The sequence below is a fragment of the Grammomys surdaster genome, unplaced genomic scaffold (assembly GCF_004785775.1).
Source record: "Grammomys surdaster isolate TR1022 unplaced genomic scaffold, NIH_TR_1.0 335, whole genome shotgun sequence".
Taxonomy (NCBI): domain Eukaryota; kingdom Metazoa; phylum Chordata; class Mammalia; order Rodentia; family Muridae; genus Grammomys; species Grammomys surdaster.
The window spans coordinates 952,172-975,929 of record NW_021604754.1 but is presented as its reverse complement, the minus strand read 5'-3'; the positions used below and the strand labels follow the sequence as shown (position 1 = coordinate 975,929).

At 41.6% G+C, this 23,758-nt stretch overlaps 1 protein-coding gene across 1 annotated transcript in view; it reads right to left on the bottom strand.

The window, feature by feature from the left end:
- Wnt2 (Wnt family member 2) overlaps nt 1–22,443 on the bottom strand; it is a 40,758-nt gene extending 18,315 nt beyond the window's left edge. Inside the window, exons 1-3 of the mRNA XM_028778431.1 lie at nt 22,069–22,443; nt 19,803–20,029; nt 14,966–15,243 (exon numbers count right to left, since the gene is read on the bottom strand). Of these exons, the coding sequence (XP_028634264.1) occupies nt 14,966–15,243; nt 19,803–20,029; nt 22,069–22,151 (588 nt within the window). The 5' untranslated portion in view covers nt 22,152–22,443. The remainder of the gene's footprint in view (nt 1–14,965; nt 15,244–19,802; nt 20,030–22,068) is intronic.
- Between the last annotated feature and the right edge of the window lie 1,315 nt (nt 22,444–23,758).

The window sequence follows — 23,758 nt, the reverse complement described above, 5'->3', positions numbered from 1 at the left end:
AGCTGGAACGTAATTTTATACTTTATTTTGAGTTGCTTGTGGTTTGACTACAAGCTGTCTTATATAACCAGGTAGAAGGTTTTTCCTTCATACCATCATGACATTATAAAAACTATCCCATATTTGGGAACATTTTTAACTGTAGATTGTTAGGTGAGGGATGTTCAACCTATACCCAAACCAGATTGATAAAGCAATGACTATGTCTTATCTTTTAGTGACCCAGCAATTGGGTCACTGAAAGTAAGTGGCTACATGTGGAATTCTTGCCACATAGTAGGCACATAGGGTTGCAGGATGCACTTTCTCTCAATGACCTTATGTACTACATCAGAACTATGCTACGGTTTTAACCCTAGGAGGAGAAAGAGTGAACCCTAGAGACAGTAACCTTTTTGTCTAAAGAACACAGCTAGGGAAGGCTAAACCATATTGCACCAAGACTGACCCTAAACTCAAGGTTATCCTACAGCTCTGGCCAAGTGACACAGCTTCGATGGTCCAGCTGTGCTCATGCTGTTTCTTGCTGGGAGGCGAGAGAAATTGGGACAAGCCTGTCTTGGCAGGCTCCTGACATGAAGACTGATCTCCCGTGGGTATGAGGGTTGTGGTCTCAGGGAAGAGCAGGTAGACCACAGAACTATCCAAATAAATTTCTCCTTTGGTGTTGGGATGAGTTGCCATGTGGCAACATTTGCAGAAACTCAGTGAGTTACTCCTGCCCTGCCTCATTGCCCCTCAACATCTGTAAGAGAAGAGAAGAAGATATGCTCAAGGTCTGCAGACAAACCTCAAGTGGAAGTCTATCCCATTATATAAATGGCAAGCCAAGGCTCATGCAGACAATGTGATATGCCTGAGCTTCAGGTATACACATAGAATGGCTGAAAGCAAACCCAGTTGCTAAAATCTTCTGGAACAACAACAGTGCATGTAGACTTTAACATGTCCCTTCATACCGTGTTCCCAGTGAAAATTCTCCCCCCGGGTTCTCTGTTTCATAGGATTCATATTCCAAGAACTGACTCTGTTTTTTCCTCTGCTAAGTTTTTTCTTCTCATCTTTCTATCATTGTCTTTCAAAGTTTAATTTTTAACAATAACTGAAGGTCTCTTAATAGGATATTGGTGCTAATGGGTTGGGTTGTGAATATTGGAAATTCAAAGCCAAAGATGCCTAGAAGGGCCGTTTAGGAGACCAGAAGTCTTGAGGATTCACCAGTCCCTAGATTTGGTCCTCACTCAGAAACAGCACAGTGGAGCCTGTCTGCTAATCAGTTTGAATCCCCAAATTAGAGGGTATCTGGAGGATGTGCCTAGGCAAAAGGAACAGTGAGTCCCTTGATGATATTCTCCAAAGTGCTATCTGAGCAAAATTCTCAGAATTTCTCTAAGAAATTGAAGGTGGGAGTTTCACTTATGCTCTGAATGTTCTCTCTGCTATATTGATATGACATAAAGGGTAGAGGCAGTTGACAGAAAGGTAGCTTGAAGCGCAAGTCTCAATCACCACCCACTGCCTCTCATAGGTACACAGAGTTTCTAGCTGCCTCTCCCTAGAGACCTCACTATGGTCTTTTGCCCTAATGCTTGACATGGCTTTGTTTCTTGTACAGGCTTGCTACCTGACCAAGAAATGGTAGATTTGGATGAGCCGAGAGGATTTTCATTCCAGGAGTCAGCCTCAATTTATTCATTAGCCTGGACATGTGTCAAAAGCACTCAAGGGCTAAGAGAACAACAATTCCAGGCAAGGTATCACAATAGCCCTAGGTTGTTTGGCTTTATGGCTTGATTGGTGTCTTTCAATGTGGAGCTGTGACCTCCCTGCAGTGCTCCCCACTTTGCCAGGTGCAGGTGCAGTAGAATGTGTCCCTGTATACCAGGGATCAGTCCTTCTTATTATGAACCAGTATGGAAGGTCAAGATAAAGAACTGGATTGTTCACATTATGGGAATCTGGGCATCTGTAAAGGGCATCATAATGAGATCTTTCTCTCTAATGCCTTTTATATTCTCAGTGTTGGGTAGTAGGTTCACTGGACCATACAGCCACAAACAACCTCAGGAATATCTTCTAGACTCTCTGACTCTATCGAAAAGCTTCTCTCTTAACATCTGATAGTACCACGAGTGCACAGCACCCTCCATGCCAAACGCTTTCTGTTCCTCCTGAATTCCTCTTACAGCCAGGTTATTCATTTGTGAGCTGCACTCCTGGTTCTAAAAATAACAGGAGACAGCATTGCCCTGCCTTTGTTATGCTAAGTTTCCAGGTGACAAACTTCAAAGCTGATATTTTTATATGATTAGTGGGAAGATTTGCATATGAAGTTTGGATCTTAAAAATACACCTAACCAATTCTTATGAACCTGGTGGCAGGGGCCAGATGCTGTTGTTGATCTGTGTAGACACTTTTCCTCCTTTATTGACTATCTACTTTATTCAGAAGTTGGGAAGCTGTGTGCTCCAGGGCTTGCCAGGACCTCTCTGATCGGGGCTGTGTCCTAAATCATTGACTGGGCATTTCACTGCTAACACACTGATACTTCTTAGGCTTTAGAAAGTGATGATTCAATCTGTATCCATGAGATTCAAGGATAGATAGGTTTTAGATTTGGAAGGAGTCTCCTTCACTCTTTAAAGAGAGAGGAGGAGAAATGCTTTTTCTCTGTCTCTAGGTGATTTTTAAACAAAGGACAGGAAAGCTGTAGGAGGAATGTATATGAAGCTTCACACACAGTCTTGATGGACGTGAGGCCCTGGGTTCTGAAGACTCTTGTGGAGTTAGTTGCTCAATAAGCCCAACTGGGATTTGCCCAACATCCCGACTTCCTGTGATCGAAGACAGTAAGTTCTCCTCATTATTTAGGTCCCCTCCCCTTGGAGAGGGGCTGCCCCTGCCACCTGGAAGTACCAAAGTTAGTTTCTGGTTGTGGATTAATGATAGACCTCAGCTGACAGCTCACTCTTTGACTAGCTGCCGTAGGATCCTCTGATGCTGCTTGTATTCCAATGCTAAAATCCGTACTCCAAGATCTAGTCGCTTCAAGAGGAGCAGGTCCACACTTATACCAGCTTTTGTTGTGTAAACCTTGACCCCACCCAAGTTACCCGTGATTGGTTACTAAACATTCTTACAGGCTCTAGCTGGGCAGAAGAGAGGTAGGTGGGGCTTCGGATCCCAGGCCAGGTGTCTGAGGCAGGGACCACCAGGAGGAAGAGGAAAGAGGAGGAAAAAGTAAGAAGTGGCCATGGGGTAAGTGGATCGTGAGCATATGGCCATGGCGATTCAGTAGGAGCAGCCCAGGTGGAACATGGCAATCCATAGCTCAGGGTTATTGACAGGGAAGTAGACAAAATAGAGGATTAATGCCTACCCAGGTCTAGTGCTTTTCTGGCATATTATAAATATGAAGCTTTATGTCTTTTATTTGGTAACTATATGATCTAAGGTGATACAGAAAACCCCAAATAATATTTACTGCAACTCTAGCTTCGAACCACACCTTCATTCCAGTTACTATACAGCATGCTTCGAACTTGCACTTAGGAGCTACCACTACCTCTATTTGCAGAATTTATAGACTTTAAAACCAAACGCTTAGCCTTGAAAACAGCAAAGGCCAACTCAGGCAGAGAAGTCCAAGGAAGGAGATCTATACTTTGAAGTTCTGCTGAGTTCTACTTTCAGGAAGAGTAGAGCATAGAACCATACCATGAAGATCTTGAGTTCCAATATCTCACTGTTATAACCCCATTATTATTTTTTTAAGATAGGGTTTTAGGTAGTCCAGGCTGACCCCTAATTCACCATGTAGCCAAGAATGAACTTCTAATCTCTCGTTTCCACAGGCTTATAGGCGTATGCCAGCACACCCAGTTCTTTATAGGTCCTGGGGATTGAACTCCAAGGTTTGTGCAAGCACTTTTCTAACTGAATAACATCTGTAGTCCTACAATTGCCTTATTAACCATGGCAACCATTTATTGAGAACTTAACCAGACTTAGCCAGGCTCTGCCCTCAGTGGTTTATACCTACTATCATATACATATCACAATTAAGCACAGAAAGTTAGTATTCCCATTCCAGAGTTCTGAAAATCAAGGCTCAGTGTGACCAGTAAAATTTTTAGTCATCAGCTAGATAGAGGCAGAATTCCCAGGTCTGTGGTCTTCCTAAACAGATTTACAAAATCCTAAATCACATTTGGCTCTTCTTAAAATTTTGAATTATGCATACTATCCTCCCTCCTACCTCTGCTTCTTAGGAGTAATCAAACTTCACTTTGTAATATTAGCAATAGCAAACTATGAGAAGAGACCCAGACGACATCAGTGGGAAATGGATATGCAAATTCTGGAACCTGGTGAGTGTTGCTATTTTTGTGGCTCTTTAAATGACGAGGCAGATCTTATGCATGAAAGCAAGTCACACGATGAGAACAAAATGCAGAAGTATACATGGTGGTTTGTGCCACTTTTTAAAGCTCTGCATACGTGTCCACACAGAAGAGGAAGGGAAAATGTTCTTTTACAATCCGGCTGTGGTCTGAGGAAATGCAGAGTCTGGCAAGAGAAAGGAAGACTCCATCTACTCCGTGTAGTAAAGTTTCAGGAATCTGAGGATTGTTCCCTGGCAACTGGCGAGGAGAGCAGTGGTTCTTGTTTCTGGCTGCACATTAAAATCACCTGGGGATCATTTGCAGCCCCTTCCCAGGCTGAGTAAATCAGAACCTTGAGGGGGTGGGGCAGGCATGGGGCCCAGGCCCTGACAGGACTTACAGTTCTTCAGGTAATTCTTATTCGACGCCTGTGCTGAGTGTGGTGTCCCGGGACTGCCGGAGAGGGGCTAAGGAGCGCCTGCTCCACTGCAGCAGTCTGGGGGCCTGTCAGGGGCAGAGCATCAAGAAATGCCTGTGGTGGGGGCGGGCACTGCATTTCTATGGTCAGGGAAATCTAGTTATCTCATTACAGTTGTTTCCCACACTGTGTTTCTAGGATGTCTGAATTACCCGGGGGGGGGGGGGGGCGGGGGGAGGCGGGGGGAGTTGGTTGGGGGAGGAATCTTCACAAGTAATAATCTTTGCTTTGGCTGCTTTCAGGAAAAATGAAAGATGGTGGTACCCAATGGTGTGAGACCGGAATCCAATGGCTGTGGGTGTCAGTAGGCTACACACATGAGCAGAATGAATGGTGGGAGATCCTGAGGTCTTCAGATACACTGGGTAAAGAGTTAGGGGCCTCTCAAGCACAGCTGGTGATGGAGAAACTACTGACATTTTATTAGAATGATACAAGGTTGAATAACCAAACCAGAGGACCAGTACTTTATAATGTGTAGTTAAGTCTTCCATAATCTATCTAGATGGTTATTCTAAAATGAGAAAACAATAATACTTATTGACTCTTTATATCTAGGCCTTCAACCAAATGTGGATTAAAAAAGTTAGCAGGAAAAAAAAACCCAGACAATGTCTCAGATTAAAACTTGAGTTTGTATATGTGAACACAAGCTGAGTCCACCCAGAGGAAGTGTTGTGTAGGTAGGTTGTGGCCTCTGTCAGCTCAGACATCTTCAGACTCACTCCACCACTCAGTGTTTGAGCATGGCTCATGCATGTCTTGTTCTTGCATGTAGTTAGGTCTATGATTCATGTTGAACATGGAAAGACTTTCTCTGTCCATTATCCCTTAATCAATACAGCAGGACAATGATGCATCATATAAATTGTCAAGCAATATAATGAAGCTGATGGAATGCTATACATATATATGCATATGAGGTACAAATATTACACTATTTTATGTCATGTATTTAAGCATCTCAGATTTTGAATATCCACGGACGATCCAGAAATCAATTGGCTGAGGGATAATAGTATTGTTAGCTACTGTTAACTGTACAGTCAAGTGCAGTGATGTCCCAGGGTTGAATTTTACTATGTTACCGAATGCTACACTTTTCTGTCATGAAGGATGCCCTTGGAATGAAGGTCTAACTCCATAGCTGAGACCTAGCATCATGTCCTATTCCACACACACACTTTCCTGGATGCTATGGTTTCCCTTAGTCTGATCATTCTCTCTTTCTGCTTAGACTACATTCTTAACTCCTTTAAGGTGCACAGAGAATGCATTTTCTGAATTCTTGCATGTCTAAAAGGTCTTACTTCAGCCTTCACAGTTGATTAATAGCTTGGCTGGGTATAGAATTCTGGATTGGAAATAGCTTTCTCTCAGGTTTGAAGGTATAGCCCTGTAGGCATTTAGCCTCCAGTGTTGCAGATGGGAACTGTGACGTCTCACTGATTCTTTTAATATTTTTTTTTGTCTTTTGTTTCATTTTATTTTTTTTTCTTGCATAAGAGCTTTTTCAATCCTTCCCACATTCTTGCTATTCTGAGATAGCACACCTTAGGATTTTTTCCCCTTAACCCTTGCTGACGGTCATCATCCTCTTTTTCAACTTAGACTGGTAGACTTCAGTGCTGAAATATTCACTTGAACATCTGCCTTTCTGTACCTCACATAGTCTTTATGACATTAACTCATTCACACACCTTGAAAATCCATCCTCTTTGCCTTAACTTTAACTTTTTCTTAAAGAATTTTCTTTCTGGCATCTTGAGGAAAAAATGCATTAAGGTAATATTTCTGTTTCATCTGTCCCTCATTCTTTCCTCTCTTGTTGGGAAAACTGACCTGTCCAAGTGGTGAATTTGAAGGAAGGACTAAAGACTTTTTCTTCCTTCTAGCCTATTGAGGAAATACACTATGACCAGTGCTCACAGTGATCTCCTAACTGGCCTTCGATGCCTAGCCTTTGAAAAAGATAGAGATCCCACATTCAGGGGTCTATTTAGAAGCACTGTGCTACACAGGGCTCCATTCCTTGGTGTAGGCTTTTCCTAGCCAGCAGTGAAATTGAACTCTTTCTTTCATCTATCTACTCATTTGGTACTTGGTTTGAAACATGTAAGAGATGGGGAATTGTTTGTGGACCTCCTTAAACTCCATTTATCATTTGGGGCTTTTGTTTTACTTTTGGAAGATGTCTTTAGTTTCCTCTTCCAATTTCTTGTCCCCTTTCAGTAGTATTTCAAGGCCTCCACTTTTATTTACAGATGGTACTGTTTTCTAGAATCTCTTTAAGAAGACTGATCAGACTTAGTAAAATGTTTCCTCCCCTCCCTGAATTACTAATTTTAATTTGGGAGTTATTTCCATCTTAATGCACTCACTTTCCACTGCCAGCTTGGCATTTTTGTAAACACACACACACACACACACACACACACACACACACAGAGAGAGAGAGAGAGAGAGAGAGAGAGAGAGAGAGAGAGAGAGAGAGATTTCTATTTTTGCTGTCTTCCTTTTGTAAAAGAATCTATTGCAATGATTTTCTCTCCAGTATAAGACTGACAGTCTCATTCACAATCTGAGATGCACACCACCCTACAGTTAGGTCGTGATTTCTCTGTTGTCTCTTGAAATCTCTCCTAGAAGCTCTTGTGTTCTCTTCCTTTTTTTGAACCTTACTGAAGGTCACTGGGACAATCCTATGTTGGGCATCTCTGGTCAATCACACAGTTCTCATGCATCTTTATATCACCAAACTGGCCAGTGTGATTTCCCATGACACCCTCTGCCACTACATGTCTGAATTCCATGTGACTTTTTTTTTTTTCTCTGTGGTACCTTGTCACTACAAGCTTGCTAGTTTAAGAAAGACAGATGTAGAAAACTCCCAAGGACAACCATATATATATATATATTTGGTGTCAAGTACAAGAACATTATCAGTTCAGATTTTTCTAATATTCTTCAATAGGTTGCAGTGTTAAAAATCTTACTTATCATACTTAAGTAAGTACTTACTAAGTATTTACTTTATGAAACCATTACATATTTTGTTTTGAGCATTTTAAAGTTTTTTTAACTTAGAGTATTATTTTCTACTTTTAGAATTTAACATTTTAAACTCCCTTTTATAAAATTGAATTCTAGATGCTAGCAATCTACATGACAGGGACAAAACTCTGAATGTTGAGAAAGAACTATAGATTACTATGCTTGAATTGTGTAGAAGAGTCCAGTTTCTATTTCTTTGCCCAGCCTGTGACCTGAGTATAGGGAAGAGGCATAATATTCATTAGTTTCTCCTTTTGTGCCAGGCCATACTAAGCATTTTAGAGTAGCTATTTTACTCAACCAACACAAGCATATAAGGTATATCATTATTGCTCTAGTTCAGAAGAGACCCTTAGGCAGGCAGTACATGACACCGGAGGCTTCACACTAAGTCCTTTGCTACTCTTCACATTCTGGGATCTCTGAAACCCTGTGTACATGTTCTCTAGGTTTAGTGAGTCCTACACTTTTTGACATGTAATGTCTGCATCTACAGGTATGTTCTTCAAAGAATTATGCTGCCGATTATAAGAACAATCTTCTCTCAAGGAGAAGGTTTCCTACATCAGCCTTTATGAGAACAGAGGAGAAGGAACTGTTAGGGTGGCTTCATCGGATTTCCTTAAAGAATAAAGAATATTTTTTTACCATGTATTTTGCCAAGCTTATGGACCCTGAATTTTGCCATACTAATTATTTTCCAACCAGAAAGAAAGGCCATAGACTTTATACCATATAAAATATCTGCTAATGATCAATTGGCCTTGCCTTAGAAATCAAATACATACTTTGTTTCTGGTCTCTCCTTGCTGAGTGCTTATGAACTAAAGCGCTTGAAGACATGTCAGTGCCACAGTTTTTGGTTAGCTCTATTCCACAAAGCAGCTAACATATTTTGGGTCCTATCAGTTTTCCTGAGGAAACACACATTAAAAACACATTATTTAATTTCCAGATTGGCTCATAGCCAAGTGCATTTATTACCAATTAAATCCTTTTGACAGACCCACATCTCTAAGATAGGAGTTACTGAACACTGAAACAATTTATATCCTTCAACTGTACATGTGCTGCAACTAGGGAAGCGAGAGATGTTTATTAGAAAAGGTACAGTTGGTTAGCTTATGCAAACATTTATTAAGTTCAATAAGGGACTATGATTTCTTCAGTTCTGCTGTCTATTAAAAACAGTGACTGTAGGTGGGCTGGCTTAGCTAGAAAATATAAGGTGTGCAATTTGTATTTATGGGCTTTAACATTACCATATACATAATAATTCTAGTTGACAAATGATGCAGCTCTAACACACATTTTCTAATAATAGAACCTTCGAGGAGCTGGAAATAAGTCTGTTAAGAGTTACCCGCTGTTTGAGAGCTTTCGTTTTGGCTGGGTTTAGATTCCTCTGATACATGGAGACATATAGTGTATCAAATGCGTACTAACTTGGGATTTAATGATACAGAAACTGGCTGCTTACTCCTGAGTTCTCAGAATCTGAGCTTTTAATGCTCTAAACTAAGGAGAGCAACTGGAAAGCACGGATCTGTTAAGAGAACTCTGCGCCCTATAAAGATGCTCAGGGTTGTTCATGGGAAGGCCAGGATGAAGAGGAGGTGAACACAGTTTGGCTCTGCGGCAACGGCACAGTTTGGTCTCATTCCTCCCTTGTCTACTGATATTCCTTACTTTTAAAGAGTGGGGTTTCCTTTTCATCATATTCCAGTTCTCTGAAGTCAGATCCATTATTTATTATCTATTTCACGTGGTAATGAGGAGAATCTATTTTTTTGATATCTTTATTAGAACTTAGATTTTTGCCTTAAGGTTCTGCTTACAAGATAGACAACATGGATTTTATGTTTGCTTTAGAGGCGTTTCCTGTTGGTGAACTAAGTGTTTGCTGTGCCCCACCTCTCCAGTGGGCCATGGACAGGGCCTTGGTGCTCTCCCGTATCAGTCTTTGACTGGTACTTGTTTGAATGGAAAGCTGGAGTTCGTCACTCTAAAAGACCCTGCCCTACAAAATGCAGGGTACCAACGGAAGTACAATTTTGAGATCACTTCAATTAGTAAATACAGTGAATTTGCATGCTGATTCTGACTGCCCTGTTATATTCATGTCTCCTCATATGCAAACGGTAATAACAATGGTACCTAAGTATTTGGTTTTCTTGAAACCTGGTGCATATGTGTGAGGAGGTTGTTTTCTATGGCAATGCCTGTCCAACGCTGTATTCAAGTATTAGAGAATCTTGCTTTCCATATTGCCCCAGTCAAGTTGACATTTATAACTAGAAATTCCTCATAGACAATATTAACCTTTATTATTACAAATATCCACATAGCCCAGTTGTCACATGTTCTGTTTTATAACTCATTCATATCAGAAAGCAAACTCTAACAGCTGATATTTATACTTAAAACTAATCATAAAATTCAAGGAGCTAGAAGAAATCCTGCAATTTTCCTAATAAATATTTTTAATCATCAATTGAAATGTTTTATACAAGGTTTGAACTTTGATACTCATTACTCTTTTGAAGCAAACTTAAAAGGAATTGACAAAAATGCATAAAGATTGAACTCAAGAATTGAGTATCTTTCCAGTGACATCCAAATATCTCAGCATAGTAATTTAGAATTTCTAGATGTGGCGAAGATATGTGTCTAACTGTTGCTCCCACTAACTCTGTCAGTGGCTTCTCTATGGAACTAGAAGCCTGATCACCCCTCACCTTTATGTCTTACATTCCATTAACTCTGAAGGGCATATGCCACTTGGGCACGGCTTGTCTTGTCCTTAAGTACCACCATCTTTCTGACTAAAAGTTAGTTTCCTGTGGTCATGTACTTTTTTTATATATATTTGTTTTTTATCTGACTCAGTACTCCCAAATGAATTTCCCCAGGGAGTTTGACAAGTTCCCTTTTGAACTAAGAGCAATCCAGTCACACATAGTGCTTTCAGACTTGCAGGGTGATTTGTTGAAACTCTGTGAGTCTCTAAAATGAGATCAAATTGGTTAAGCTGAGTCCACAGTGATCCATGGCATATTTTCAACATAAAGACAACACTTCCCTGTTAAAAACAACTGTTCCCTAGGAGCCTTCTTTGTTTTTTTGTTTTGTTTTTTTTTTAAAGTGTCTTTAGGTGTATGGAATTATGTCCTGGTCTTCAATTCCATTCTATTCACCAACCTTTCTGTTTTTATTACAATATATATTGTGGTAGTTTATTACTATAACTTTGAGGTAAACTTGAAGTCTAGGATGTGATAGACCCAACAAGGGTGAACACAAAGTCTCACCTCTAGCTAAGAAGGTATTTGCAATTGCTACCTCCTGGGAGAGGGAAAATCAGTTTTCTTTGATGTAGTGGCACTGGGAATATCATCAGCACTCCAGGGAAATCCTCACACTCAGGAATTCTTGACAGATACAAAATGGTCTCTATAGTTTATTTTTTGTTGCTGTTGGCTTTTTTGGTTTTGATTTAGTTTTGCTCTTTTACAGGAGAGAAAGAACAAAGTTAGGTGGGTGAGGTGGGGAAGGAATTGGAGGATTGGAACTTATGAACAAAATAGATTGTATGAAAAAATTTAAAAGTAAAAAAAAAATAAACCAAAAAAAAAGAAAAAAAAAGACTAACTGCATGTTCCCTGTAGAAAGTCTCTGAGATAAAGCTATGCAGGGGAAAATGTCATCAGCAAGGCCCCATTCTAAGGACAGAAACTGCTGTTTCTTGTGCTTTTTAGTTTTTAAAAGAAATATAGAAATACTGTTTGTTTTCCTAGAGAATTCAGGAATACAGACAATATGAAACTCTGGATGATGCCTACAGGTAGATACAGCTGTGTTTGAACCTCAAGTCCAGCATCTTATTATAGAGTGGTCCTGAGTTAGTTACCTTTTCTCCTTCAGGGTAATGATTTCACTTGAAAATCAGAAATTATTCATGCTACTTTTTATTTCTACTAAGATTTGGAAAGCCCTATTATAAAACACTTCAAAAGACTTTTGAAATGAGCAAAACTATGCCTGTTTTATTAGGGCATTAGATTGTACAGAGTTTGAGTCCATAGACAGAGTAACTGATTAAATCCTATGTAACAGTTTGAGTTGGCTTTTGACCAGCTTCTCTTACCTGAGTTATAAACAACTCTGACTCCACTGATGTGCAAAGAGACTGTCACTGAGCGGCCACCGCACGTGAGAGGCCTGAACTGTTTGCTTATACTCTGCATATTTGTGTCATTTAACATCTCATCTGATTAAACCAGTGAGCAAAGCCACTGTTACTGCAAGATGAATCATCAGCTGGGTCTAATATTAAGATTCATGTTCTTTCTATTTTCACTATAATAAGAGACATGTTTTGGAAGTATGTTTAAAGACTTCTGTTACAGAAATTCATACTCTTAGGGAACTTTCTAGAGTTGTTGAAGGGCAGTATTTGATTCGCTTGATATTCTGACTTAGATTTGCTTAGGGAAGTTTAATGAACTCGTGATTATTTCCTCTTAGAAAAGAAATAGAGTAATTTAAAAGCCCTTCTCAAGCTCAGGAAAGAGAACAAATGGTGGCTCTTTCCCAGGTGTTATTTGCTGGTCATTAACTAAAACTTATCTCAGTAGATCTTGAAGTTCTTCATAGTGTGGCTTCTTCAGATCTACAAAGAGTGGCCCTGGGAAGCTGTGAGAGAAGTTGTAAACCCAATGAACTTAGTTTCTAGCTCCATTTGGAACCAGAAAACTAGACTCAATGAAAAGCAAATCTCAAGTGAATGTGAAGGAAAAAAAATAACGATATAATCTCTTAGAAACGGCTAGAATGAATGATAATGCAAATTTAGATGGTATTACAAAATAGAAACACATGAAGGTGCTCTGTCCAGCTGTAATAATAAATTAATTAAACTTTACTTATTAGGGGAAATTGAGATGGAAATTGGGGGAAATGTGGATGGCGGCGTTGGGTTGTGACTTAGCATTGCCTAAACAGATACGTCTGGGAACAAATGGCTTTTCTTTCAAATAAAATTTGTTATCCTCCCCACTCCCACCATTACCCTCAGTTTTTAAAGGTAGCTGGTGCTCATATCAGACAATTTGGGAAACACTAAAACTCAACAGAAGGAAAAAAAACGGAGCCGATGTTGCTGTCAGCTCTAGGAGGCTGGGCATTTCTAGAGCTGGGCCAGTTGGAAACTTGGCTCAGGAGGACTGCCCTGCCTGTTCTCCCTTTGATTCCACAGATCTTCCACTGGTAAGAAGGGGGAGTAAGGACTGGGGGTCTAATGACCGCGAGAAGAGAATTAGAGACGCATGTTTATCTCAATACATTCGCTCTCATTAAAGTTCATACTCGCTGACATCACGCCTCTCCTTGAGAAAGTCTGCCCACCCACCATTAATTAAAGCCACATTTTAAAAAGTCAGTGTGTGCACTTTTATCCCAATCAAAAGTAGCCTCCGAAGTTTTGAGGAGTAGGCAGAATATCTGAGGCCTGACAGCTGTTCACCTCTACGCAGTGAAAGATCATGTGATTTACATTAAAACACTTGTTTATTTAGGACCTAGCATTTAATAGCTAAGACCTATTACTTTGAAGATTAGAGCTATTCAATGTCGAATGACACATTGTAAGAATGTTTTTTTGAACACAATGTAGTAGCATATAGACCATCTTTCTAAGATGGAGGAGTCAAGTTAAAATACCCATTCAAATAATTAAGCAGGGCACTCTTATCGAAGCCACCACACTTACATGTGCTCTATTGATGACAAAACAAAGATCAGTATAGATTATTCTTATCTAAAACATTGCACAAACAACAGTTACCAATTTGGGGATTGCACAACCACTGTCTATATTCTTGGCAGAGGTCATGATAAGTTCATAACTTCATGCTAATAAAGATTGTGAATATTTAAGTCTAAAAGTACAATTTGTAAACAACTCAGATCACACTTATTCTATTTTATGTGCTAAGTAAGAGTCCCTTTCACCCAACTTCTTTAAATGAGATTTGCTCTTTTCAGGAGCCCAGTCAAAGGATTTCACCCAAATTGATCTGTCTTCTTTTTCTATCCTTTTTTCCTATCAGTCCCTCTTCCACATCTTTTAATTTTATGCTACTTATTAACATTTTATTGACAAAAGGCAATTTTGGCTGTTTCCTTGGGCAATTAGATTATCTTATAGTGGTTAAGAGCAAATATTTGTTTATCTCATCCAGTTTCTGCTTCCTCCCCAAAGACATGGATAACATCATTCTGGCTCTCTTGTTATTCCCTTCCAGGCTATCTCCCAAACAATCCTACCTCATTCATGCATCTGAACATAGACATTGAAGCAGTTTAGTCCTAGGGTGAAGTACCCTGACCTAGGAGTTAAACCTCAAGTCTAGCCCTGAGCTCTGTATCAACTCTCAGTAAGTGCATTAGTTTCCTCGTCCACCAAATGGGTGTTTGAAGGTGATTGAAGACTAGATTCCTATAGACTGTGAAGTTATCAGGATGAAAGGATAGGATGTCTCTTTAGTTCTTTTACTCAGCCAGTACAAATCAAAAAAGGAGGCTTTATCGGTAGTGTCAAGTCTGGCTCCAAAAGAGAGTACCCCTGAATTTAGGAGAATCCAACCCATCATGCCTGGTGAATTGTTTTCATGGAGTATCTGAGAGAAGATGCGATGGGTATCAATACTCCATATAAATATTCAAGATGCTATTTCCATATGGGATGAAGAACTAACTGGCAGGTGATATCTCTTGCCTGGATACTACACTGTCCAGAAGGACCGTAAAACACTTGACTCACTACACTTCTCAAAGCAATGGGTGGACGTCTTGAGCTCAGTTGTGGGAAAAAAGGTAGGATATGGGTGAGTATCTCAGTCCAATTGGTGGTACATGTGATCCTGGGCTGGGGAGTCAATGGGAAGCTCTGATTGCACAACATTTAATCAACTAGGAAATCTTAAGATCTGTCTCAGTGAGTCACAAGACCACAGGGTCCTCAGCTGAGCAGGGTAGCAGCCATACCTTCCTTCCAGCTCTGTTGTTGTGAAGATTCATGAGGGCTCTGGCATCCTTGCCTTTCCTTTCCTTGGCATCTACAAAGGCACGGGCGAATTTGATCCCGTAGTCAATGTTATCACTGCAGCCACCCCAGTCGAAGGTGCCTTTGCTGTCCTTGGCACTTCCTTTCTTCTTTGGATCACAGGAACAGGACTTTAGTTCTCCTTGGCTACAGGCCCTGGTGATGGCAAATACAACGCCAGCTGAAGAGATGGCGTAAACAAAGGCCGATTCTCGACTACCTGAAACAAAAATGCTTTTCTTAAAAGCAGTCAGAGAGCATCTCCTCAAGTGTTCTGCGTGGCTTCTGTATGGTGAATTGCTTAGTATTTTATCTCCTATGGGTCTTTTCTAGATCCCAGGCAGTTTCTCTAATATGAATCTCTTACACTTAGTGGAGGATTTGGTTCATTTAAGTATTTATTGGCCAACTCTTCCTTAATATAGAGTAGAAAGGATGAAAAATAGCCTTGCTCCTAGTTTCAGCAAACCACATTCACCCCCAAACTATAAATGTCCCAGAAGAGTAGAGCGGGTATGAGTCACCTTAGTTTCTCCATCTGTAAAACAGCCTGAATTCTACAGTTCTACCATTCATTCCATTTTACGGTTTAGAAGTCATGATATCACAGCTTGGGAAAAAACTATCAAGATAGACACTATTGGGTGTGATTGTAGGCTTGGCTGCAATAGGGTGGAAGACTGCATGAACACAAAAGTTGAAAGCCACAACAAACAAATACATTCCCGAACCTCTAGGTGTCACCAAGAACACTAAGGCAAATTTAACTTATTGGCAATGAAATACTGAAATCTAGGAAATATTGGGGCTACGGTGGGAAGAGAATTCAATCAGTCACCATCCCCTGGCATTAACACTGGACAGCTGGCTTGCCATCAGCTTTCACGAGTAATTGAAAGATTGTTGAAGGTGATATGCAATATCCTTGAGTTGCACACTGAGTCTAACTACTAAGGTGATTTTTGTTTCCTCTGGAACACCTGCACTAATCATTGGTATCGGGTCAGAGACAGTGAATAGCTTTTGCTTTGTTTTTTCTGGAAGGAAACAAATTTACCGCCTATAATTATACTTGGGCAAGAACCCTTTGGGGGCTTTCTTAGACTTGTTCTTTATTAGAGAGCAGCCTACTTTCACTTACAGGCTGAGAGGTACATATTTCAGTGCAATAACTACATTAAATTATTTTAATAATCTGTAGTAACTCATAACACGGTGTTATGGTGGAGTGACAGATATAAGGCCCTTTAGGGTCTGGGTGCACCTCATTTTTCAAGTGGAACTGTATTTCATCGTTACTAGCATGACCTTTTATTAATGGTTGCTGCAGCAAATATATTAACAATCAAAATAGAAGCTGGACGAGCTAATGCCAAGGCAAGGCAGAAAGCAGAGAAGCATTTGGCGATTCAATCTGTCAAGACCAGTGTGACTTTTTGAACCACACAGCTGGGAGAACAGCCTACTTTTTCCGCATTGAAGCCTTGTTCATTTCCATGTGCCACTCATTGCTACAGCTTACTGTGCATCCCTTGCAAAATTTGCTTTGCTAGTCTCACTATTAAAAACCATTACTAAAAATCTACACAATATTAAGTGTCAATTACCTCCGCCGTTCAGGAATATCTTCCTCCAAAACTCTAGCCATCAAAAAGGGAAATTATTATTTCTAGGGATAATCACTTAGATGGATATTTGCCTCAGGTAGCAAGTCATGCTGTTGAGACTCTGATGTTAAGGTCTGTGGGCTGATGGGAACTGTTTCAAAAGCCCCAGCAAATGCAATGAGGCTCTCACATAAGGGCGAAAAAAGAATACTGAGAAGTGGTGACTAATCTGAATTCATTTTAACCTACTGGCTTTTCGATAAGTTACACCTTCATTATGTATTCATTTTTTTATCATTTTGAAATAGTCCTTGCTGATGGTTGTCTGTTTTATCATTCAAAGTCAAGCTCAGGATTTGGAATCCAGTATCTATACTTATAGATACTGAGAAATATATGAGAAATAATTGTATATGCATGCTTAATGTATTTACCACTAATCTCATAGTTTGAGTGAGAAATTTTGTGAGTGAGGAAAAGCTTAGGAGATGTGGATGGTAGCATATTAGGGTCACACAGTATTTTGAAAGCACTAGAGAGGTTTTTGAGATGCGAAAGTCATCCTCCTGCAACTGGTAAACAACCACATTGCCTTGTTGAATCAACCAAAGCAAAACAAAAGAGTAGTTTCCTATTTGTTATTAGTCAGACACATTCATTAATAGTATTTACTTAAATAAATATGTTGCACATGACTTTTCGTTCTGCCTCCAGATGTTGTGGTAACATGCAGATATGGACTTGAGATGTTTTCAATTAAGCGTTTTAGATGATTCACTGAAGTGTCATGTGTGAAAGAGTAGCACATTGCAAGATCTGGCTTCATAACAAAACAAAATTTGATCATGGGATTCTTAGAAAAACTGATTCTTTTTCGGGTCATCACAATTGAAATTAAATCATAATCTAAATGCTTATATGGATGCTTCCTAGTGTGCTACTGTTGAAACTACTCTCTTTTAGGATGGAGATGCATCAGCAGTGTCAACTGGGTGAGCAGGCAGGGTTTGTTTCATTTGGGAGGATTTTACCTAGGAAATTAAAACCCCAAGCTAGAGTTTCTCAAGGGTTGTGGATTGTTCAACTCTTAAAGAACAAACAGCACTTATCTTCTGTCTACTGTCTTGTCTTCCTTTGTCTTTTCCTCTTGAAATAGAAGGATGAACTGTAATCTCCCTTTGTTTTTGTTTTTAACCCACTCTAGAATTTCAAAGGTTTCTACTTAAAAGACTATTTGGGTTTTCCCACTACCTATGAAAGAGTAAATTCCAAATGTTTTAAAAAGTTATTCTGTGTTACTAGGGGACTCTAGGGCTCCCCACTTCCCTGTAACCATGGGGGGTTTTAGTAGCAATAATTACCTACCCTTCATCTTATCTTCCCTGATCATCAAAAGGTACATCTATGTTTCTAACAGAGAATTTTTTACAACCCTAGATTGAAATTTCCCTCTAAGTAATTAACTGTAAGAAGTCTTTGGATCACTTCATTGGAATTTCATGATTATTTCCAGGCTGGTAGCCCAAATTCAGCCCCTCAGCAAACCAATACAGAATCATCGCTGACAGTCACTGGGATCTGCAGAAATGTCTGGAAAGAGGTTGGCTTTCTGTGAAGGGTGGGAAGAAATCCTGTGGTGTGAGGGTTTTAAGCTTCGAGCACCCCGGCAAAGTGCCCCACATCAGCTATAGGAAGTACCAAGTGTAATCCCTTATCTACCTGAGGCCTCAGTTTGTTCAGTTTTCTTCTGTTAGCATCTCTTCTTCTCTCTTAGTAACCCTGCAAAGTATTCTATGAATGAACCCTCAGCTTGGAAAGAGATGCCGTTTTTTGGATCATTTATCGAAGCTGTTTCCTCTTAGGTCAGCGGCATGGCTCGACAAGAAACGGTTGAGTTGACTCTCTGGGACTATCAGTGAAAGGAGAGAATCAAATCCTGAACCATGTCTGCTAACCTCCATATGCCTCATCCCTGCCCAGAAATAATAATACATCTTACAAAATCTAAATTGCTTCCTTTCATCTGTGATTTCAAGACTGTTTTTTTTTTTTTGCACCCCTCCATAAGCAAAGGGCTTCATGGACCTACAGGTTAACACTGTATTGAGAAGCTCCTCACATTAAAAATAACTTTGAAGTCTTGATCTATTTTAACAAGGAAAAACAAACCCTACAAACCATACAGTCTACAGTGAATTGCCATGGACATTTGCAAATCTTCATTGACAAGGTCCAGTACTAATTGATTTACTGGTGAGCTACCACCCTAGGAGAAGTCTTAAAATTCCAGGAGGCTGACATTTGCTATTACCCTCTCAAAAATTTTGCGATGTCATATCGAAACTCTAAAAGGAATGCATAAGAGTATAGTTCTTAAATGAGAGAAATAAATTGCAGAATATCACACAAATTAACTTTAGGGAGACTTTTTGGAGTGAGAGGACTACGCCCTTGGGGGATTTTAGAGACGTTCATTTATGCATTTGGCCTCATAAAACCCTAGGGCTACACAGATGACATGACAGAAACACCCTCTGTTAAGCATTACCAAGTGCACAGCCTGGATGATTTTCTTGGGACTGGGAGGGATTTGGGTGGGCAAAAATCAAGTGTAAAGTTCTCTGTCTCTGTCTTTGCACATAGACTGTTGTATTTCTAGTCAAATTTCCCACTAACAAATGGGCAGAGTTATTTCCTGAAGAAGGCTACCCTTGCCAGTTTAGTGGATGAATATTATTTGAAACTAAAACTTGATCTGAATTCATTTTCTCTGATTATTTGCCAATAGAGCACTAGCTTTGAGTTTCTTTCGATATCTGGACACTTAGCGGCTCTTACTATCTAGTTAGGAAAATTTTAAGTCTCCAAGAGAAAAAGAAATCTCTGTATTTAAAATTGTTAGTCCTCTTTCATAAATACTTTTACTGCCTAACATGTAGCTAGAAAAGCCACAGGTTCTCACTACAAGTTTAGATAGTCAGTCATTGTAACAAATGAATACGACCTACTACACACAGGCACCAATCAGAGTGCAAATAATACAGGCTAGTCCCTGCCCTTGTGGAATTTACATTCTATGGAAAATACTGAACTGAGTGCCATTAAGGATGACTGGGGGAAGGTGGGTGGCTTTGAGCACAGGTGCAGGGAGGACCAAGAGAAGGAGACTCACTTCGGAGGAGGACCCGGCCAAAGAGGCTGTGATCTCTGTCCAGGGTGTTGCAGTTCCAGCGATGCTGGCGGAACTGGTGCTGGCACTCTGCTGTCCACTCAGCCACACCCAGGCCAATGGCACGCATCACGTCTGGGTGTCGATGGCACAGCTGACGCTGGCGGCTCACCAGGCCTGGAACATTGTCACACATCACCCTGGAGGAACCACCTGTAGCTCTCATGTACCTGGGGAAAGACCAACAGAAAGGCAAAGTTGATGTTAACAGACAGGTCAGACTTGGTGTTTCCCAGGAGACTAGCCCTAAAGTGCTATTTGAGGATGAATTGCTTATTCCCTTGTAACATTAGAAGGCAGGGGTTGTTTGATTCATTCAGTGCAGAAGTAGGCAAGGGGAGCACGGCCAATGACGTGGTCAAAGCTACTTCCCTATACAGTGATGATTATCTCCCAAAGCTGGGGCCACCAAATGATGTGAGACAGAGGCAGGAGCATTGTGAAAATCAGGGCTTGAAGGGGGTGGAGCAAGCAGGTTTGGGAGAACACAGAGAGAATTTCAAAGAAGATTGCTTTCAGTGATGCCATATGTCTGCCTTTGGCTTTGGAGGAAGGTGACCTTTAGAAGTTCCTCACTCCCATTTGTTGATCCTAAATGTCTTCAAAACTGCCAGCATGCATCCTATTAGCACCCGCTGGGATCTAATGCGACAGTCTTCTTACAAATATGGTATTCTTTCCATACTAAAGAATCCTCAAAATGGTTTCCTTGTCTGCCTCTTTTTGTCATTTATAGAAACTTTTGGGGAGAAAAAACCTTTTCTATTGTTATTAGTGGCACTAAATATTTGAAAAAAACAGTATTCTCATTCCATAAAGTATGGAGATTTTGGAAAAAAAAACTTTAACAAAAAAATTCCATCATTATCTCTAGGCTGATGTTCTCCATTCATTGTGAACTGTTTAGAAAGATACCTTTTATACAACCCAAGTTGCCATAGGTACCTTTTGAAAGTGATCATACAAGGAGAATATCTTTTTCCCCTGTATTCCCATTATTTTATATGATCATAAAATCACTGCAGCTGTACCTTACAAATATATATATATATGACAGCTGAGAGACGGTATGACAAAATGCCCAGCAGTAAATAATGTTGATACACACATGGAAACAGAAACAATCATTTTATTGAAAAATGAAATGATCAGTCTGATAAATCAGTCTTTGATCCTGTGTTAGCAAGGTCAAGTCTAAAGGCCTTCCCTTCAATGAGCTTACAAAGGAGCCGAACCCCCCTCCCCCCTTACCATCAGTGCTTTGCTTTTCTCTCAGTCACTCTGGTATCTAAATAGTCCACTGAATTTGTATTTTGTCCTGTACTGTATTTGCCTAAGATCCATCGTTGTCACATACAAAAGAATGTGTGTGTGTGTGTGTGTGTGTGTGTATCCAGTCTTTCTGAATTGTTATCCGAATACTTTAATATCTGCTCTGGAACTTAACGTACAAGAAAGTTTCAGAGCTTGGAACTCCATCTCTTTTCAGAGATAGAAAGTCGAGAGATGGAGGTGATTTCTAGATAGGCAGAGTACATACAAAGTAAATCTTATATCAGCATACGGAGACAGCAGCAGGGTTACAATTTAGGAAGATAGTTTTGAGCAGGGTAGCATAATGGGCACCTCAATCCCAGTAGTTTTACAACGAGGCAATAGTCTCTACCTGGAGGCTGCTTCAACGGGGTGAAGCACCAGGAATGCCGGGGAAATAATACACAATCACAGGCTTCAGGTTCTACAACTCCAACAGCCTGGATTGATGTCTCTTGAGGCAGTTTTTGAGGTTGTAGTGGCAGGGGGTGGCAGTTGTAGTTTTCAAGGTGAATTCACACACACACACACACACACACACACACACACACACACACACACACACGTCGCTGCTAGAAGACCAGCTCAGGCTAACACATTTCACAGTGGAATAAGGTATTGGCTGCTTTTGCTGTCACTCAGCTGGCTCCAAACAACCAAACATTAAATCCCTCGTTCGTGGGGCATGTGGATTGTTTTGGAGTTGTCAAAGCTAAAATAGGTTTTTCAGAAAAGCAAAGGGGTTCAGCTTAGGATGCTGTGATAAGACACGGTTTTCCCAGAATCCACAACTGCCAGGATTGGGAAACAGCCAGGGAGGGTCTCTATGACCAGTAGGGTCCCCACTCCCATCTCCAAAAATCCATCAGCACCGCGCCCATATGCGGGGACTTACCACCATGAAGAGCTGACCTCAGGGGTGAGCCAGGTCAAGAGCAGAGGGAGCCAGAACCAGATTCCACCGAGAGGGACGTTCATATTAACCCCCTTGAGTCTACATCAGGTCAGACTCCGTGTGCGGGCGCCATGCGTGCCCGGAGCAGAAGCGCTCAGCTCCGGGAGCGCCTCGTCACGGCTGCCGGCGCCTCTGCGCCCCCGCCCCCCCGCCGCTCGCGTCTGCGGCTAGTGGTGAGACTCACTGATAAAGTTTCAAAAGACGAGCCCAGCGAGCGATAAAGGGCAGCCGGGGCCGCCTCGCCCACAGCCAATTCCCCAGGCGCAGCGAGCGCAGGCAGCCCTGTGCTCTGCGTGCCTCCCGCGCACCCTGTCCTTTCGGTTCCTCGGCAGGCGCAGCCAAAGAAGGGGGCGCCTGCGCCGGGCGGGGGCGTAGGGGGCACTGGGTTTTATAGAGGAGTGGAAGAAACGATAGCAAGAGATATCTCCGGGTGAGGAGGGGCAGAGGAGGTTGACAAACCTCGGAGTGGCCTGGGCGCATCGTAGAGAGGCAAATGCACCTTTTGGGAAGTTCCTAGCCAAAGAGCCACATTGGGCTAGGGCCACCACCCCAAACGTAGGTTAGCAGTTTCTGGTAAACTGTAAGTCCCTGATCGAGCAATATCGGGCGTGTGTGTGTGTGTGTGTGTGTGTGTGTGTGTGTGTGTGTGTGTTGGGGGTGGGGGAGGCGGTGAGGAGATATTGCCCATAGGATACAAGAAGCCAAAACTGATTTCCAACTCATTGCTTTCAGCACTCGGAGATACTCATGGGAATTGGGATTGGCAGTGTGTGACCACTCAGTGTCTGACCAGGTTGAGAAGGACAGCCTAGGCCTTGGAAATGAAGGATTCCTGTGTTCCATTCATGGAGGGAGTTGGGGAGATCTCAAGCAACAGTTTCAGTCTAAGTGCCCTTGGGAAGGTGCGGCTTTTACGCACGCTCAGCTCCTCCTAACGCCATTGAAGGAGTGCAATAGATCACAGAGGGGCTCCCAGGCAGTCAGGTATCTGCTCCCTGGCTTGGACTGCATCTCTCCAGGCAGGGTGTCCAACCTGTGCCTCTGGCTGAAGTACAGTGAAAGTACAGTGACGCGGGTCCTCGGACCTGGGTCCTTACAGAGTAGAGATGGGGCTTGGGCCCGAGGGTGGAGCATCTTGAACAGCAACTGGCTTGAAGCCTCGTGGTTTATCACCGGAAAGGAAAGACCAGGAACTTACAACGACCTTGATCTGTTCCATTGCTCTTTTCCTGGGGCGGGGAGCCCACCACCACCACCCAGGAGCGTGCCTGGGGGTAGGGGAATGGGGAGTACATAGGGATTGTTTGGTCATTGTACATAGAGCAGGCATGTGTATAGAAAGGATAACGGTACTCCCCACCCCACCCGCATCTTCCACCTCTTGGGCCAGGATTCGCCAGAACATCAGCTATCGCCCAGCACCGAGCAAGCGGTGAGAGGCTGGCCGAGGCACAGCTCAGAGATGCCAAAAACCTGAAAGATGCTGTCATCGCCACCCCCTTCCCCCTCGCTGTCCGTGGCAGGTCCGGCCCCTCCCAGGCTGACCCAGATACATCCCCTTTTGGGTCCGGAAAGGGAGGAGAGGGAAACAAGCACCGCGCCACCCACGACTCGGGAAGAGCAGGGCTCC